Source organism: Xyrauchen texanus, chromosome 2 (genome assembly GCF_025860055.1).
Source record: "Xyrauchen texanus isolate HMW12.3.18 chromosome 2, RBS_HiC_50CHRs, whole genome shotgun sequence".
In the NCBI taxonomy this organism is placed as follows: Eukaryota; Metazoa; Chordata; class Actinopteri; order Cypriniformes; family Catostomidae; genus Xyrauchen; species Xyrauchen texanus.
The window spans coordinates 27,810,238-27,823,556 of record NC_068277.1 but is presented as its reverse complement, the minus strand read 5'-3'; the positions used below and the strand labels follow the sequence as shown (position 1 = coordinate 27,823,556).

The 13,319-nt window shown below is 35.2% G+C and overlaps 1 protein-coding gene across 1 annotated transcript in view; it reads left to right on the top strand.

The window, feature by feature from the left end:
- The window catches only part of LOC127654077 (intermembrane lipid transfer protein VPS13C-like), a 90,844-nt gene extending 79,539 nt beyond the window's left edge, over positions 1–11,305 (top strand). Inside the window, exons 75-86 of the mRNA XM_052141059.1 lie at positions 1,097–1,230; positions 1,341–1,422; positions 1,575–1,688; positions 2,045–2,120; positions 2,227–2,390; positions 5,222–5,267; positions 5,431–5,554; positions 8,213–8,327; positions 9,775–9,866; positions 10,006–10,129; positions 10,306–10,389; positions 10,718–11,305. Of these exons, the coding sequence (XP_051997019.1) occupies positions 1,097–1,230; positions 1,341–1,422; positions 1,575–1,688; positions 2,045–2,120; positions 2,227–2,390; positions 5,222–5,267; positions 5,431–5,554; positions 8,213–8,327; positions 9,775–9,866; positions 10,006–10,129; positions 10,306–10,389; positions 10,718–10,816 (1,254 nt within the window). The 3' untranslated portion in view covers positions 10,817–11,305. The remainder of the gene's footprint in view (positions 1–1,096; positions 1,231–1,340; positions 1,423–1,574; positions 1,689–2,044; positions 2,121–2,226; positions 2,391–5,221; positions 5,268–5,430; positions 5,555–8,212; positions 8,328–9,774; positions 9,867–10,005; positions 10,130–10,305; positions 10,390–10,717) is intronic.
- Positions 11,306–13,319: the final 2,014 nt, after the last annotated feature.

Genomic DNA, 13,319 nt, shown 5'->3' with positions numbered 1-13,319 from the left:
ATTATAGCATCATGACATGGTGTTCTAACGGGTGTCATTAACTGTAATTAAGCTTATTAAAGCAATCTTTTACTTTTAATGAACTTGAATAAATATTACAGCTCCCATGGTATAGTTATGCAGCCTTCTAACCTAACTGATACCCAATATAAATGTAAGCAACGCAGCAAACAAAAATATATTGATTCGAATTAAAATAATTATGCCATGACTAATTATATTTATTCAAAATCTGAAATGTTCATACTGTATATGATCTGAGTAGTTTGTGAGTAGGGGTAGTGCCACACTCTTTTTCAGTTTAATTTATTGTACTGTTGTTTTTATTTTCGGATCATGTTACAATTACGACATTGCAGCAAAAAAGAAGACAATCACAATTATCAGAAAAGTAACATGTAATTTACAAATATTTTTCGAAGAATGTCTCTGCTCTGTTGGTCTGTTCAATGCAAGTGAATGATGACCAAACTTTTGGAGCTCCAAAAAGCACATACTGGCAGCTTAAAAGTAATCCGTAAAACTCCAGAGGTTTAATCCAGTTTTTCCCACTAGTGTGCCGTGATTGATTGTCTGGTGTGCTTTGGAAAATTATCAAATATGGATTACTTGTATGCTGCCTTCATGTGCTTTTTGGTTCAAAGCTTCAAAGTTTTGGTCACCATTCACTTACATTTGCATTGTATGGACCTACAGAGCTGAGATAATCTTCTAAAAATCTTTGTTTGTGTTCAGCAGCAGAAGAAAGAAAGTCATACACATCTGGGATGGCATGAGTGTGAGTAAATGATGAGAGAATTTTCATTTTTGGATGAACTGTCCCTTTATCCCTTTGATGAGCAATCATTAAAAGTTCAACATTATCTGCATGACTTGAACAGGCACCCTGTTGCAATCAATGCTTAATTTACTGGCTTATGTGCTTTAGGACAGGAAACTGCTGTTTAGAATATAATATTACTCCATAAGGCTTTAAATCTGCGTTTAAGGCACATGTAATTACTTGTCTGCCCGGGTATGAATGAGTAGCAGACATCAAACTAAGACATGTAACTTTTTATGTATGACTTACGGAACTGTGTGTGTGTTTGTAAAGCTGCATTTGAGTCTGTCTCTGGGCTCCAGCGGAGAGGAGTCTGAGCAGGGTGATATGGTTGCCATCCAGTCAGTCAACCTCTTGCTGAAAAGCATTGGGGCCACACTCACTGATGTAGATGATCTGATCTTCAAGTAAGTTTTTCACACACACGTCTATAATACAGACACACTTGCTTTGTATTTTAAGTTTGAAAATATAATGGGCTTCGTTTTTACATCCTTTTATCTTGCTCTTTATGCAGACTGGCTTACTTTGAGGTGAAATATCAGTTTTACCGGCGAGAAAAACTGATGTGGGCGGTGATCAGACACTACACTGAACAAGTGGGTGATCCAAATGCACCCAATTGTTTTTTTATTTGATCAAATACTCATAATACTCATTTATACTCTTTCGAACACACATCATTTTAGCACTTGATATCACTGTATCTGATAGATGTTCAAAAGTCCATAGTCTCATTCTCTCCTCATAGTTCCTGACGCAGATGTACGTGCTGGTTTTGGGTCTGGATGTTCTTGGAAATCCTTTCGGGCTGATACGCGGTTTATCAGAAGGAGTGGAGGCTTTCTTTTATGAGCCCTTCCAGGTCTGACATATGCCATTCATTTCATCCATTCATTCGGTACAAATGTGAGTCTGTTATATTTTAAATACTAGACATGAGTATAGGGAGCTTGGGAAACTTATAATAAAAAAAACATTGGTTCCAGAGCAGGACTGACACAAAACCTTCAGATTTACTCTCATCAGCCAGGTCTTTAATTTATAAACTACCTCCACTTGGTGAAGAGAGTCAGCACTGTTTTAAAGTGCACAAAACATCCATAAATGTCTGACAAGATATAAGTTTATTGTTCTTCAGTCCACTGGTAGACTTTTTATTTCGATCTACTTAGTGTACTCTACTCTGTGTTTGAAAAATTGTGCTGTTTGTGTGCATAGGGGGCTGTTCAAGGACCTGAAGAATTTGCCGAAGGATTTGTTATTGGTGTTCGTAGTTTACTGGGCCACACAGTAGGTAAGGTATCCTGCATGTCCCCCTCTCACTGCCCCTCTTAAACACACACACACATGACCCTTACTGCATTACCTTGTCTTTTTTTTTTTTTACATTATCTTTCTAGGGGGCGCAGCAGGGATGGTGTCTCGTATAACAGGCTCTGTTGGCAAAGGCTTGGCTGCCATCACCATGGACAAAGAGTATCAGCAGAAGAGGAGGGAGGAAATGAACAGACCCACTAAAGATTTTGGAGAAAGTCTAGCTAAAGGGGGCATGGGTTTTCTCAAGGTACTGAGGACAAATTCCTACACAGCACTGAATCAATTTCTGTCTAATAAAAACATGCTCAGGCTTACTACAGAGTTTAGTTCCAACTCTAAATAAATCTAGAGCTTCATCCAAATTCACATTTTTTCAGAGTATGTACTGCATTTGATGAAGAACTTACTTCTTGTCTGTTGATAAAGTACATTCTTGAGGAATGCAGATGAGTAATATGAAAACATTCCTGTGCATATTTCATACGGGAATGTGGGCATTGTCCCTTTACAAAATTATGACAAAGTAACAACAATCGCAAAAATTATTTACTCTGGTGTTTTTAAACAAGTACAATTGAACGATTTTGGTATCTACTGTATAGCACTTATAGTTTAAAAGAGCTTTCAAACTGTTTTATTGTAATTAAGCATTTTGAATCTGATTGCTTTGGTGGCTTTGTGGGATAGTAAAGTGTCCAGGGTATGTGCACTTCAGAATCTCAGTGGATGCAGTAGGTCATCTGGGTATTTCTCACCTATTGTTTTATGAATACTGAGGATTTGGACACACTACTCAACTGATATACTGCATTTGGCATCAGGGTTGTGAGGGTTACTTTTAAAATGTATTCCACTGCAGATTACAGAATTGGTTTACAGAAAATGTTTATTTATAACATATTCTGTTAGATTACATAAAGGTGAGTAACATAATCTTAATACTTTGGGTTACTTTTTCAGCACTAGCAGTTTTATCTCCTTGTTTTGATTATAAATAAGTTAACAAAGGTGGTTTTTACAGGAAAACAATGCAAAAATTATCATCAAGAATAAGATTTTTGCATTATACTATTGCATTAATATCAAATGTCTTTATGACCTAATGTGGATTTTCTTGACAAAAATAAATAAAATATATATATGATCGTGCCTGGTAACAGTTGCATGTATAAGAGCTAGAAATAGCATTTTAGCTTAGCATAAAGCTGAATGTTCACATTACACTTAACACAAGGTTAACTGTTTCTGCTGCTCCAAACCTGCTTCAAAACCTCACAGAGTGTAAACAACTTTCTTCTTTTGATTGCATCAATTATACAGATAAATATTTTCCAACTGATTAGGCTAAATACTACATGAAACAAATAACAATAAAATGCAAAGTAATCTTTTCATTAATCAAAATACTTTTTTAATGTAATCGTACTTGGATTACCAATGATATAAATTGTAACTGTAGTGGAATATAGTTACTGATATTTTGTATTTTAAATATGTAATCCTGTTACATGTATTCCGTTCTCCCCAACCCTGTTTGGCATACTATATTGCAGATTCCCAACCACTGTGCTAAAATTGTCAGTTGTACCAAGGAAAATGATCAGATTCCACAAAATAAATCAGGGCTCTGGACTGAAACAAAATTTGTAACCATTTTTCCTAACAGTTCAATTAATCTTTCGCTGTATGAGAAATATCAAATGGCAAACATTCCAAATGCGAAAGGAGACAGTTTTACCTGGATCAGTTAGCGCTGCTCAGTGGACAGATCAGTGCAGGGATGTGCATTTACACTTGGACAGGTCTCGAGCACTCAGCCACGCAGATCATCATAAACAGAACTGCGAGAAGAACGGGCTGGGTGGAGAATTCGGCATTGATTATTAAAACATCTATGAAAGCCCATAATGTGTCGATGATTAAACCAGTTTAAAATTGTATTAAACAGCCTCAACATTCTAAACCGCATTGACAAGGTAAAAAATTCGAAATCTGCACAATGAACAGACAGAAATTGTAAGGTTTCAATCCACACATCACAGATATTAAAAATATATTTACCATGAACTTATATTATATATATATAATATAATATATTAGTGAGAGGATACAATTTAATTTCAGAATGTGTTTTTCTTATAAAAAAAATGCCATAATTTTTTTAATAGTTAATGCTAATCATGGTTTTACTTTTGGTTACTATGATCTTATTGCAAATGCCACAGTTAAAACTATGGATGCGTTGGAACTTCTGTGTAAAAGCTTTGTTTGTCTTCAGATGACTGTATTTTAAACATCAAGATCCTGATAAAAAGAAAGAAATTGTGAAAGATAACAGATTTTGTTTCAGTTGGACCAGTGCGACTAACTCAATTTCTGGTGTGACCATTTGTAGAATTTAACACTGGTGCTACCAATCTTAAGGTTAGTCTGGAGCCATGTAAATAAATAGATAAATACAAAATTATTTGCTGTGGCATTGCAAGAATGAATTTGCAAGAACAAATCTAAAAATAAGAAAAGATTCAAATTTGTTGTTTTATTCATTACCCAATCAGCACTCTTGCCACCTGTGATCTCATTATACACCATACCTACTTAACTTGTGTTTTTTGCATAGCCGAATTTCAAACATTACGAGTAAATGTGCAACTAAAATGGACAGAAAACATGGAAGTTCTTGAAAATGGGATTTGTTTAATTGTAAAAAGTGTGCCGTGGCAGAAACATTTTTGGAAAACACTGCTATATAGGGAAGTGGGCATATTCAGATGTATGTAAGGTTTTGGTGTTCACTTGAAAATAAGATACAGGCAGGTGTCTTGGAGCAAGGTTGGAACTAAACTCTGGAAAGGAAATGTGGCAAAGTGTATCTCCTGGAGTAGGAATTAGTAACCTTAATCTAGACAAACAATGTAGGCCACTTTACTCAGCATCCAACTTTCTGATGGCATGAACACTTGGAGCTCTTGCTCCAAGTGTGCTTTGTTTCCTGTTCTATGTTATGCACTATAGATAAGGCTGTTACTTTGTGTATGAAGTGAATTGAATCTCTGTTGTCTCTGTTTTCTCATTCAGGGAATGGTTGGTGGAGTAACAGGAATTGTGACCAAACCAGTGGAAGGTATGGCGGTTTACAATCTGATATGTTTTTGTATGCAACAGTGGCAAACAATATTTTTGTTTAAACATTTTATTTATAGGACATTGAAAATACACAAACATTATATTCCTGTTTACAGCTGAAACTGTATAAATAAATGTATACTAAGACACCGTGTGTTTAGGGGCGATGAAAGAGGGGGCAGCAGGCTTCTTTAAGGGCATTGGGAAAGGCCTGGTTGGAGTGGTGGCCAGACCTACAGGGGGCATTGTAGACATGGCAAGCAGCACTTTTCAGGGCATTCAGAGGTGAGTCATAATGCCACAAACATGGATGTTATATGTACACACACACACACACATACACACAGAGAATCGTGTGCATAAATATTCTGATAGCTTCTAAAAAAGATTTTGCTTGTGAGTAATATTGCTAACACAATGTCATGTTAACACAAATATTGTTTACGTCTATTGTTTGGCTATAGTTGTGAAACAGTGTGTATTTTAATGTTTAAGAATTGGCCCCATTTACTTCCATTGTAAGTGCCTCATTGTAACCCAGATTTTTGCTTTTTTTAAAGAAAAGGTTGGTCAAGTCAAAATTACATTTTGTGGTAATCAATGATATGCCACAAATGCTGTCGACTGAGCTTAACTTGTATCGAACCCGGAATATTCCTTTAAATCTAGAAAAACTGTCAAACTCCTGCTAAGACAGTGAGCATGTATTTTGTATGTACTAGGGCTGTCAATTGATTTCAAATTTTGCAATCAACTTTTAACATTTTTCTTTGATCAACGGTATGTGGTATTTTCTAATGTAGGCTATGTCACGTGACTTACCTGTCTGTGTTATTATCTTATTTTGTGTCTCTTTTGCCTTTGTTGTCTTTTGTAGTGTTACTTTTTTGTTTTCCTGTGTGTCAACTAATTTCTGACTCTTTCTTTCATATTTTTATAAGTTAATTCCTGGATGTGTATGTTCTTTTAGTTCAGTGAGTATTTTGAGGCTTGAGTGTCTATGTGTTTGTGTGCGTGCGTGCGCGCGTATGAGTGAATGAAACAAGGTTGCGTCAGTGTCCCCGGAGAGATGACAGTGAATGATCCCTCTGCAATCTTTCAAATGGGTTTGCTTGGTATTTTTAGTCTCCTGGGTCCTAAAAAAAGTGCATTTGGTGGCATGAATTCATTTTTAATCTGCAGGGTGTGTGAATGTTTGGACTGTAAGAATTGCATCGTGGGAAGTTGAGAATGCCATAATCTACAGTTCAAGAATCCCTTACAACTGGATTAATAAACATGTGCCCATTTTTCCATTAATTTAACATTGCTTCTGAGCTTCACACTCCTTTTCACTTGAAAATAGTAAGTCTAATGAGCAGAGCAGCACAGAGATTATGCAGATTGGAATGGAAGCACATGCAAACACATACATATACAAACACACATGCTCAAACAGGCAGAATGTGTGCCTTACGTCTAGGACTCCTTATAACTATGTTTTAAGGAAGTGATCATTTACTATTAAAGGTATAGTTTACCTAAAAAAAAAATAAAAAAAAAAAAGTCTGTCATAATTTGCTCACCCTCATATAGTTTCATACCCATCTGACTTTCTTATGCATAACAAAGATATTTTAATTAATATTGTGGGCCGTCTTTTCAATACAGTGGCAGTGAAATATATGAACTTATGACCCAATAGTATCATAAATGTAGTCCATGCAGCAGTTGCATCAAATTCCAATTGTTGTGAAGGCATCCAAATGTTTTGGTGAGAAACAATCCTAAAAACTTTTACCGCTAAACAATGAAAGTTCTCACATGAATACAAGTGCTACTGTGTGCAAGGTTCTTTCATAGCACTTATGAACAAGCAACAAACTTTCATTGAAAAATAATTTCAGACTTCTTGGGTTGTTTCTCGCCAAAACGTGTTGTATGCCTTTAGAAGACTTGCACTATGGACTAATTTTGGGTCCCTTTTAAGCATTAAAATGAGGCACTATCCACTAATTTTATTGAAAAGATGGCCGTGATATTCATTTAACATCTTTTGTGTTCTGCAAATTAAAGTATGTCATGCAGGTTTGGAATGACATGAGGGTGAGCAAATTATGGCAGAATTAGAATTTTTTAAAATAATGAATCCTGGTGGACATGTGGGCTGAGTAGAACAGTTTTGTGCTTTTAATGCCTCTCTCTCTCTCTCTCTCTCTGACTGCTCTGCTTGTCAGAACAAGTATACTGCACAAGCTCACTGCACTGCTGATGCATTGGACTCTATAATACAGCACTGCAAAGTCTCTTCCTGGTTTAACCAATGGCAAAAGAAGCATCGTAACTTCAGTGGCAATCCGTGACCAGGCTAACCAATCACATTATCCACCCATGCCATTAATTGTGCCCTGGAAATATTAGATGGCCATTATGTTGTGTTTTATAGTGTTCCTGCCCTTTTTTTCATGCCAATGCCTTTCACGACAAGATGGAACAGTGATGCTACTACACTCCTCTGAGACCCCCCACCCCACCTCAGTTATTCTGCTTAATCATCCATATATTCATTACGCACTCCATTGCATACACCTGACCTGATTAACACTGTCTGTATAAACTAATCACATTGTTTTTCCATGCTCACACTGTAGAAGTAACCACAGGTGAGAGAGGGCTTAAGGAATCAAAAACTGCACGCAATGGTACAAAGAAACTTTGTTGTAAGCCATAGGTTTATGCGTGTAAATGACTCTTGAGATGCATTACGTTTGTTCAAGGCTGTTCGGGCATGCTCAGATAAACTTTAATGGAGTAGATTTCGTTCTCTACTTGCTCTAAAGAATGACTCACCCAATGCCCTTTGAATTTTACTTGGATATAAAACCACTAGATCCCAGAAGATAATTTGTCTGATAATAATTTAATGTGTTGTTTAATAAGTTGTTTTTGACTGTTGATTTGCAGGGTGGTAGAATCGTCTGAGGAGGTGAATAAATTAAGGCCAGTGCGTCTCATACGAGAGGATGGCATCATACGACCCTATGACCACCATGCGTCGGAAGGCTATGACCTCTTTCAGGTGAGGTCACCTGTCAACCCACCGCATCAGACTAATAGACCCCAATGAGAAGGATTATAATCAACATAACCCTCTGTTTTAATTAAACAACAATTAACAACCAAATGAAGGGGTAGAAACTATAACCAAATAATTGTGTTTTAGGGTTGGAGTCAGTTTTACGAATTAATCTGGATTTACACAAATTCACTGTACCAAATTCTAAATCCAATAGTCAAAATTTCAGTTGCAGTTGTGTGCTGCATTAAAACTGACTTGTAAATTGTACTTTAAGTTTAACTGACCCCAACTCTGCTGTGATTAAATTATTTCATGTTCTTAACCTGGTCCTGTAGTCATTTAATAAGTCCTTGTTTTCTCCCTTTTCTGTCCTTTACCAAATGCAGCCTGAGGAAACATAAAATGCGGGTGGGAGGTGGGATGGAAGTGTTATCTCATATATCCATTTTATTGAAGACAATTGAGAACACAATGAACTATAGCACTCAAAGAACTCAAGAACCAAACCTGAAATCTAATGCTTGATCTGGTCTAACCAGAGTAGAATGTTACATTGTTGTGTTTAGGAAATTATGTAATATCCTAAGTCTGCATCTGAAGTTTTAAATGTTATTTGTGCCTATTAATTTGGCCAAAACTAATTTCAGTATTATACCTCAGACATTTTTATTATATCAATTTTATATTAGTATATCCTTTATTTTTTTTATCAGTTAACACCAAATATATCCAATTGCAACCTCATTAGTCAATATCCCTTTTGAAGTATTTAGTTTTATAAATATATTATTTCAATTAGGATAACAAGGTAGTTTAAGACATTAGATACATGTTCATTATTAGTATTTAAATAATAATTATATTTGTTAGAACTAGGATGTGGAACTGGCATAGTCTAATGTCTATTTTTCTAAACTTCATTTTAATTTCTTTGACTTTTACATCTAAATACATTTTCATGCATCTCTAATTATATTAAACTCTATATAAAATATATTTATGAATATAATGTTTATGCTTAATTATTGTGAATACATGAAAATGGTAATATAATCAAACTCATTTATACACAACTAAATTAGCATTTTACAGAGCTTGTTGAAATTAATGTCTGATGTATTTTCCTATATTCTTTATACTCTATATCTAATATAACACGTTGATTTATACATGTCTTTTAATCATTTGTTTTAATGTTGTTTTACTGTGTTGTAATTGTAATGGAAAGCTTACTTGAGTCCTGTGATTTGACACATAATCATGTGATCTCGAATAAACCAAACTCCTCTCTGATCATGACCAGTTTTATACATTTTGGATGATTGATGATTGTTCAATTGAAAATATTTAAGTTTTTTATAGAAAGTTTTTGAAATGGCGTTCGGGCACCGTCAGCACAGCAGTGTGTGTCCGTGTGCTGGTTGCACTGAGTGTGTATGTTTTTCAGAGGTCTGAGATTAAACAGTTGGATGGCGAGATCTTCAGAGAGCACTATGAGTATCCAGGGCACAGAAAAACTAATATCATTATCACCAACAGGTATTCCAAAAATGTTTCCATCAGAAAAATTATTAAAGAATTTCTGAACCTATTATTATGATTGCTAAATTTGTTCCAGTGTTTCCATTTGCTCAGATTTCACTACGTGCATGTGTGTGTGTATTTGTTTTTCATGCAGGAGAGTGATGTGTGTTAAGGAGATCAATTTGATTGGACATTTCAGTAAAGAATGGGAATGCCAGTTTGAGAATTTCCAAAGGCCTCCATGTGCAGAGCAAGGAGATTTGAAGATATATTACCGGGTACATAAATGCTACTATTAGTGTGTACACTATTAACTTGATTTAGTAGATTGACGTTTGAATGTTTTGTAGACTTAACGCTTTGTAACAGCATTGTAATAAATGTGTAACTGATATAGTGACATATACATTGAACTAATAGCCATTGCTTGTCACAACTCTGGGTGTTGGTGCAGGACCAGAACACACTGAACATTATTAGAAAGGATGGCCAGGAGCTAGTAAGAGTGATACACTTCAAAGAGGCACACATGGCTGAGGTAAACTCATAATAGGAAATGTAACTTTATTTTAAGAATTGATTGTATATTAGAACTGGTGTTTAAAAATGATATGTAGCTTGTAATGATTGTAAATTAATTGAAAGGAAAATACCCAGCATCCTGTTTTGTTATGTTTACCTTGCAATTTCACAGATGCCAAATTGTGTTTACAGCTAGTTTCACAGGTTGCTCTAGTTTAATCGCTTGCATACCCACATACCTTTCATTTAGAGTGACAATACATGACAAATAAAATTACTGGATTTTATTTTCTTTCAAGAACGTTGTGTGTCCTATTTAACCTCTTTTGCCTCGAATTCCACAGAAATTGCGAGAGGGAATCGAGAATGCCAAGTGTGCACGTCGGCAATATCAGATGGCTCGGCAGAAATCGCAACGCTTCATCCAAAGGGGTAACACCTGAATCTGTCAGTTTAACCATGTAAACACATTGCTGCCTAAAATGTGTCCAAATTCCCTTATATTTTACAATGTAAATTTTGTGTTTAAAAATATATTTTGGCAAATGTATTACTGAAGTTTTGGATGTATCACTGCATTTTTTGTGTTTTTTTTTTTTTTGGTGCATTACTGGTTTTTAGCACTTTGCCTTTACTTTTGTTGTTTTGTTTGGGGTCTGGGGGTTGAGAGATAATGGAAGAGAAAAAAATAGATATTTTGTAATTAAAATATCTATTTTATAATAGATTATAATTTGTACTTGTAATAATAATTGTACTACTGTTTAATACTGAAATGTGCAACGTTAAGCTTGTCCAGTTCACTTAATTGCTCAAGGACAAATCTTGTTGAGAAAAAAAAAAATAATTCTCTTTTAAGGATCATCTTTCCAGAACATTAAATCATCTGTTGTTCCATTTACACAATAATGACATAAAACCACACATGAGACACAAAAATTGTTGGTTGAAATTTGTGCTCTCCTTTCTAACTCATTTTCTTTTACCTCCATTTTTCTGCACTTAGGAAATAAGCAATGCACTGTAGAGATATGATGTATTATAACAATGTAGTGAAAGTGATGTATGTGTGTCACTGCTGTTCCAGAACCTTCAGCTAAAGGTGGAGTCTATGATAAGATATTAACTCAACCTTTGTGGTTACTTGTTTGCTTGAAGTAACCAAGACAGATATAAAGGGGGTGTGTGTCTCTAGGGCAAGGAAAGTTCTTCATACATAAAGACACAGCAATATATTTTCAAGTAAATGTAGTGTCACATCACCTGGCAATGGATTTTATCTATGTTGCTAAGTAAATGCTTCCGGTATGTGGGTGCAGATGACCCTCTTGGCCTGGTGTTGGCAGGAAAGAAGAGGTTGGTTATCTCATGCCCTCTGCTGTGGGTCTTTCCATGTCCTCCTATTTCCTATGCATCAGTAGACCAGACACACACCCACAGGACAATGCCACTGTGCAGACAGCGGGCACACAGCAGAAGATGTAAAAAATATGAATTAATTAGGTCAGTCTTGCGGCTTCATACAGACCCAGGCTATGCTTTCCAACAAAGAGAACAAAATTGTGTATGAAGTGGCATAATAACTCAAGAAGATCTGTGTTCTTGCACCCCTATGGTATAAATATTTTACTGTTTTGCATTACTATGTGAGATAACCAACTCAAACACTATACTGTTCACAGATATTTCAGCCTTTACATAACAATTCATTGGACACCAAAACTAATCCATGTCCTGGGAACCCATAGCACTGCATATTTTGGATTCACACCCAATTGAGTTTAAGAAGCACTCTACTAATGAGCTGATGGTTTGTCTGGTGTGTTAGATAATGGAGACATCCAAAATGTCTTGCCAAAAAACACTTTCATAAGGTTTAGGTGAGGTTGCAAATATACCTGTAGCACAGTAAAATTATGTAGTGTTTGATCTATGATCGGTCTTATGTCTTAAAGGACTATTATGGGTTCAGTACAAGTTAAGCCAGTAGGCTGCATTTGTGGCATAATGTTATTTACCACAGAAATGTATTTAAGAAAAAAGCAAAAATTGAGGTTGCAGTGAGGCATTTACAATGGAAGTGTATGGGGCCAATTTTAAAGACAGATATGTGAAGATTATAATTTTATGAAAGCACTTATTCTGTTAAAATTTGTGGATTAGTTGAGCTGTAAAGTTGTTTAAATTGTCGTATTTGGGATTACAGTTTTATGTTGTCTTTGCAACAAATAACAAAATATACAAGTTAAACAATAAAATTGTATAATTGGACAAATCTTTACACAGAAAATGTTATTAAGCGATTTTATCACTCTAAAATCTTGCTGTAAAATATTGTTTACATCTTGCGGCTATTTACGGATTGGCCCCATTCACTTCCATTGTAAGTGCCACATTATTATTTTTGCTTGCTTTTTTTTTTTTTTAAAGAATGGAAGGGACAAGTCAAAATAAATATTTGTGATATTATATTATAATATCAATATGTATTATGTACTATTATGCCACAAATGCTGTCGATTGAGCCTAACTTGTATTGAATCTAGATGATTCTTTTAACTCTGCTCTGCAGTGTGAAAGCTATTACAGGTTTATTACGTGGCTCTCTGGAATACTCTATTCTGATTGCTCATTGGTGCCAATATTTCTGAGAAACAACTGCACATCTAGGGATTAATTCCTATCAGACCAGTTATCTGGATATTGAGTCATCTTTCCTACTTCTAAATCACCCTGCGATCTATACAAAGAAGTAAATACAATAATTTAAACTCATATCAATGTTTCATGTCCATTTATTTATTTATTTGGCAAGTAGTTTTGTAATAAGCTGGATAATGAGCAGTAATTTTCACAAAATAAACACCATCAGAACTCCAATAAAAACTGGAGGTGCAAATCAGCTGTTCAGCTATTTCTTTCTTCTCACATAATTATATAACTTCA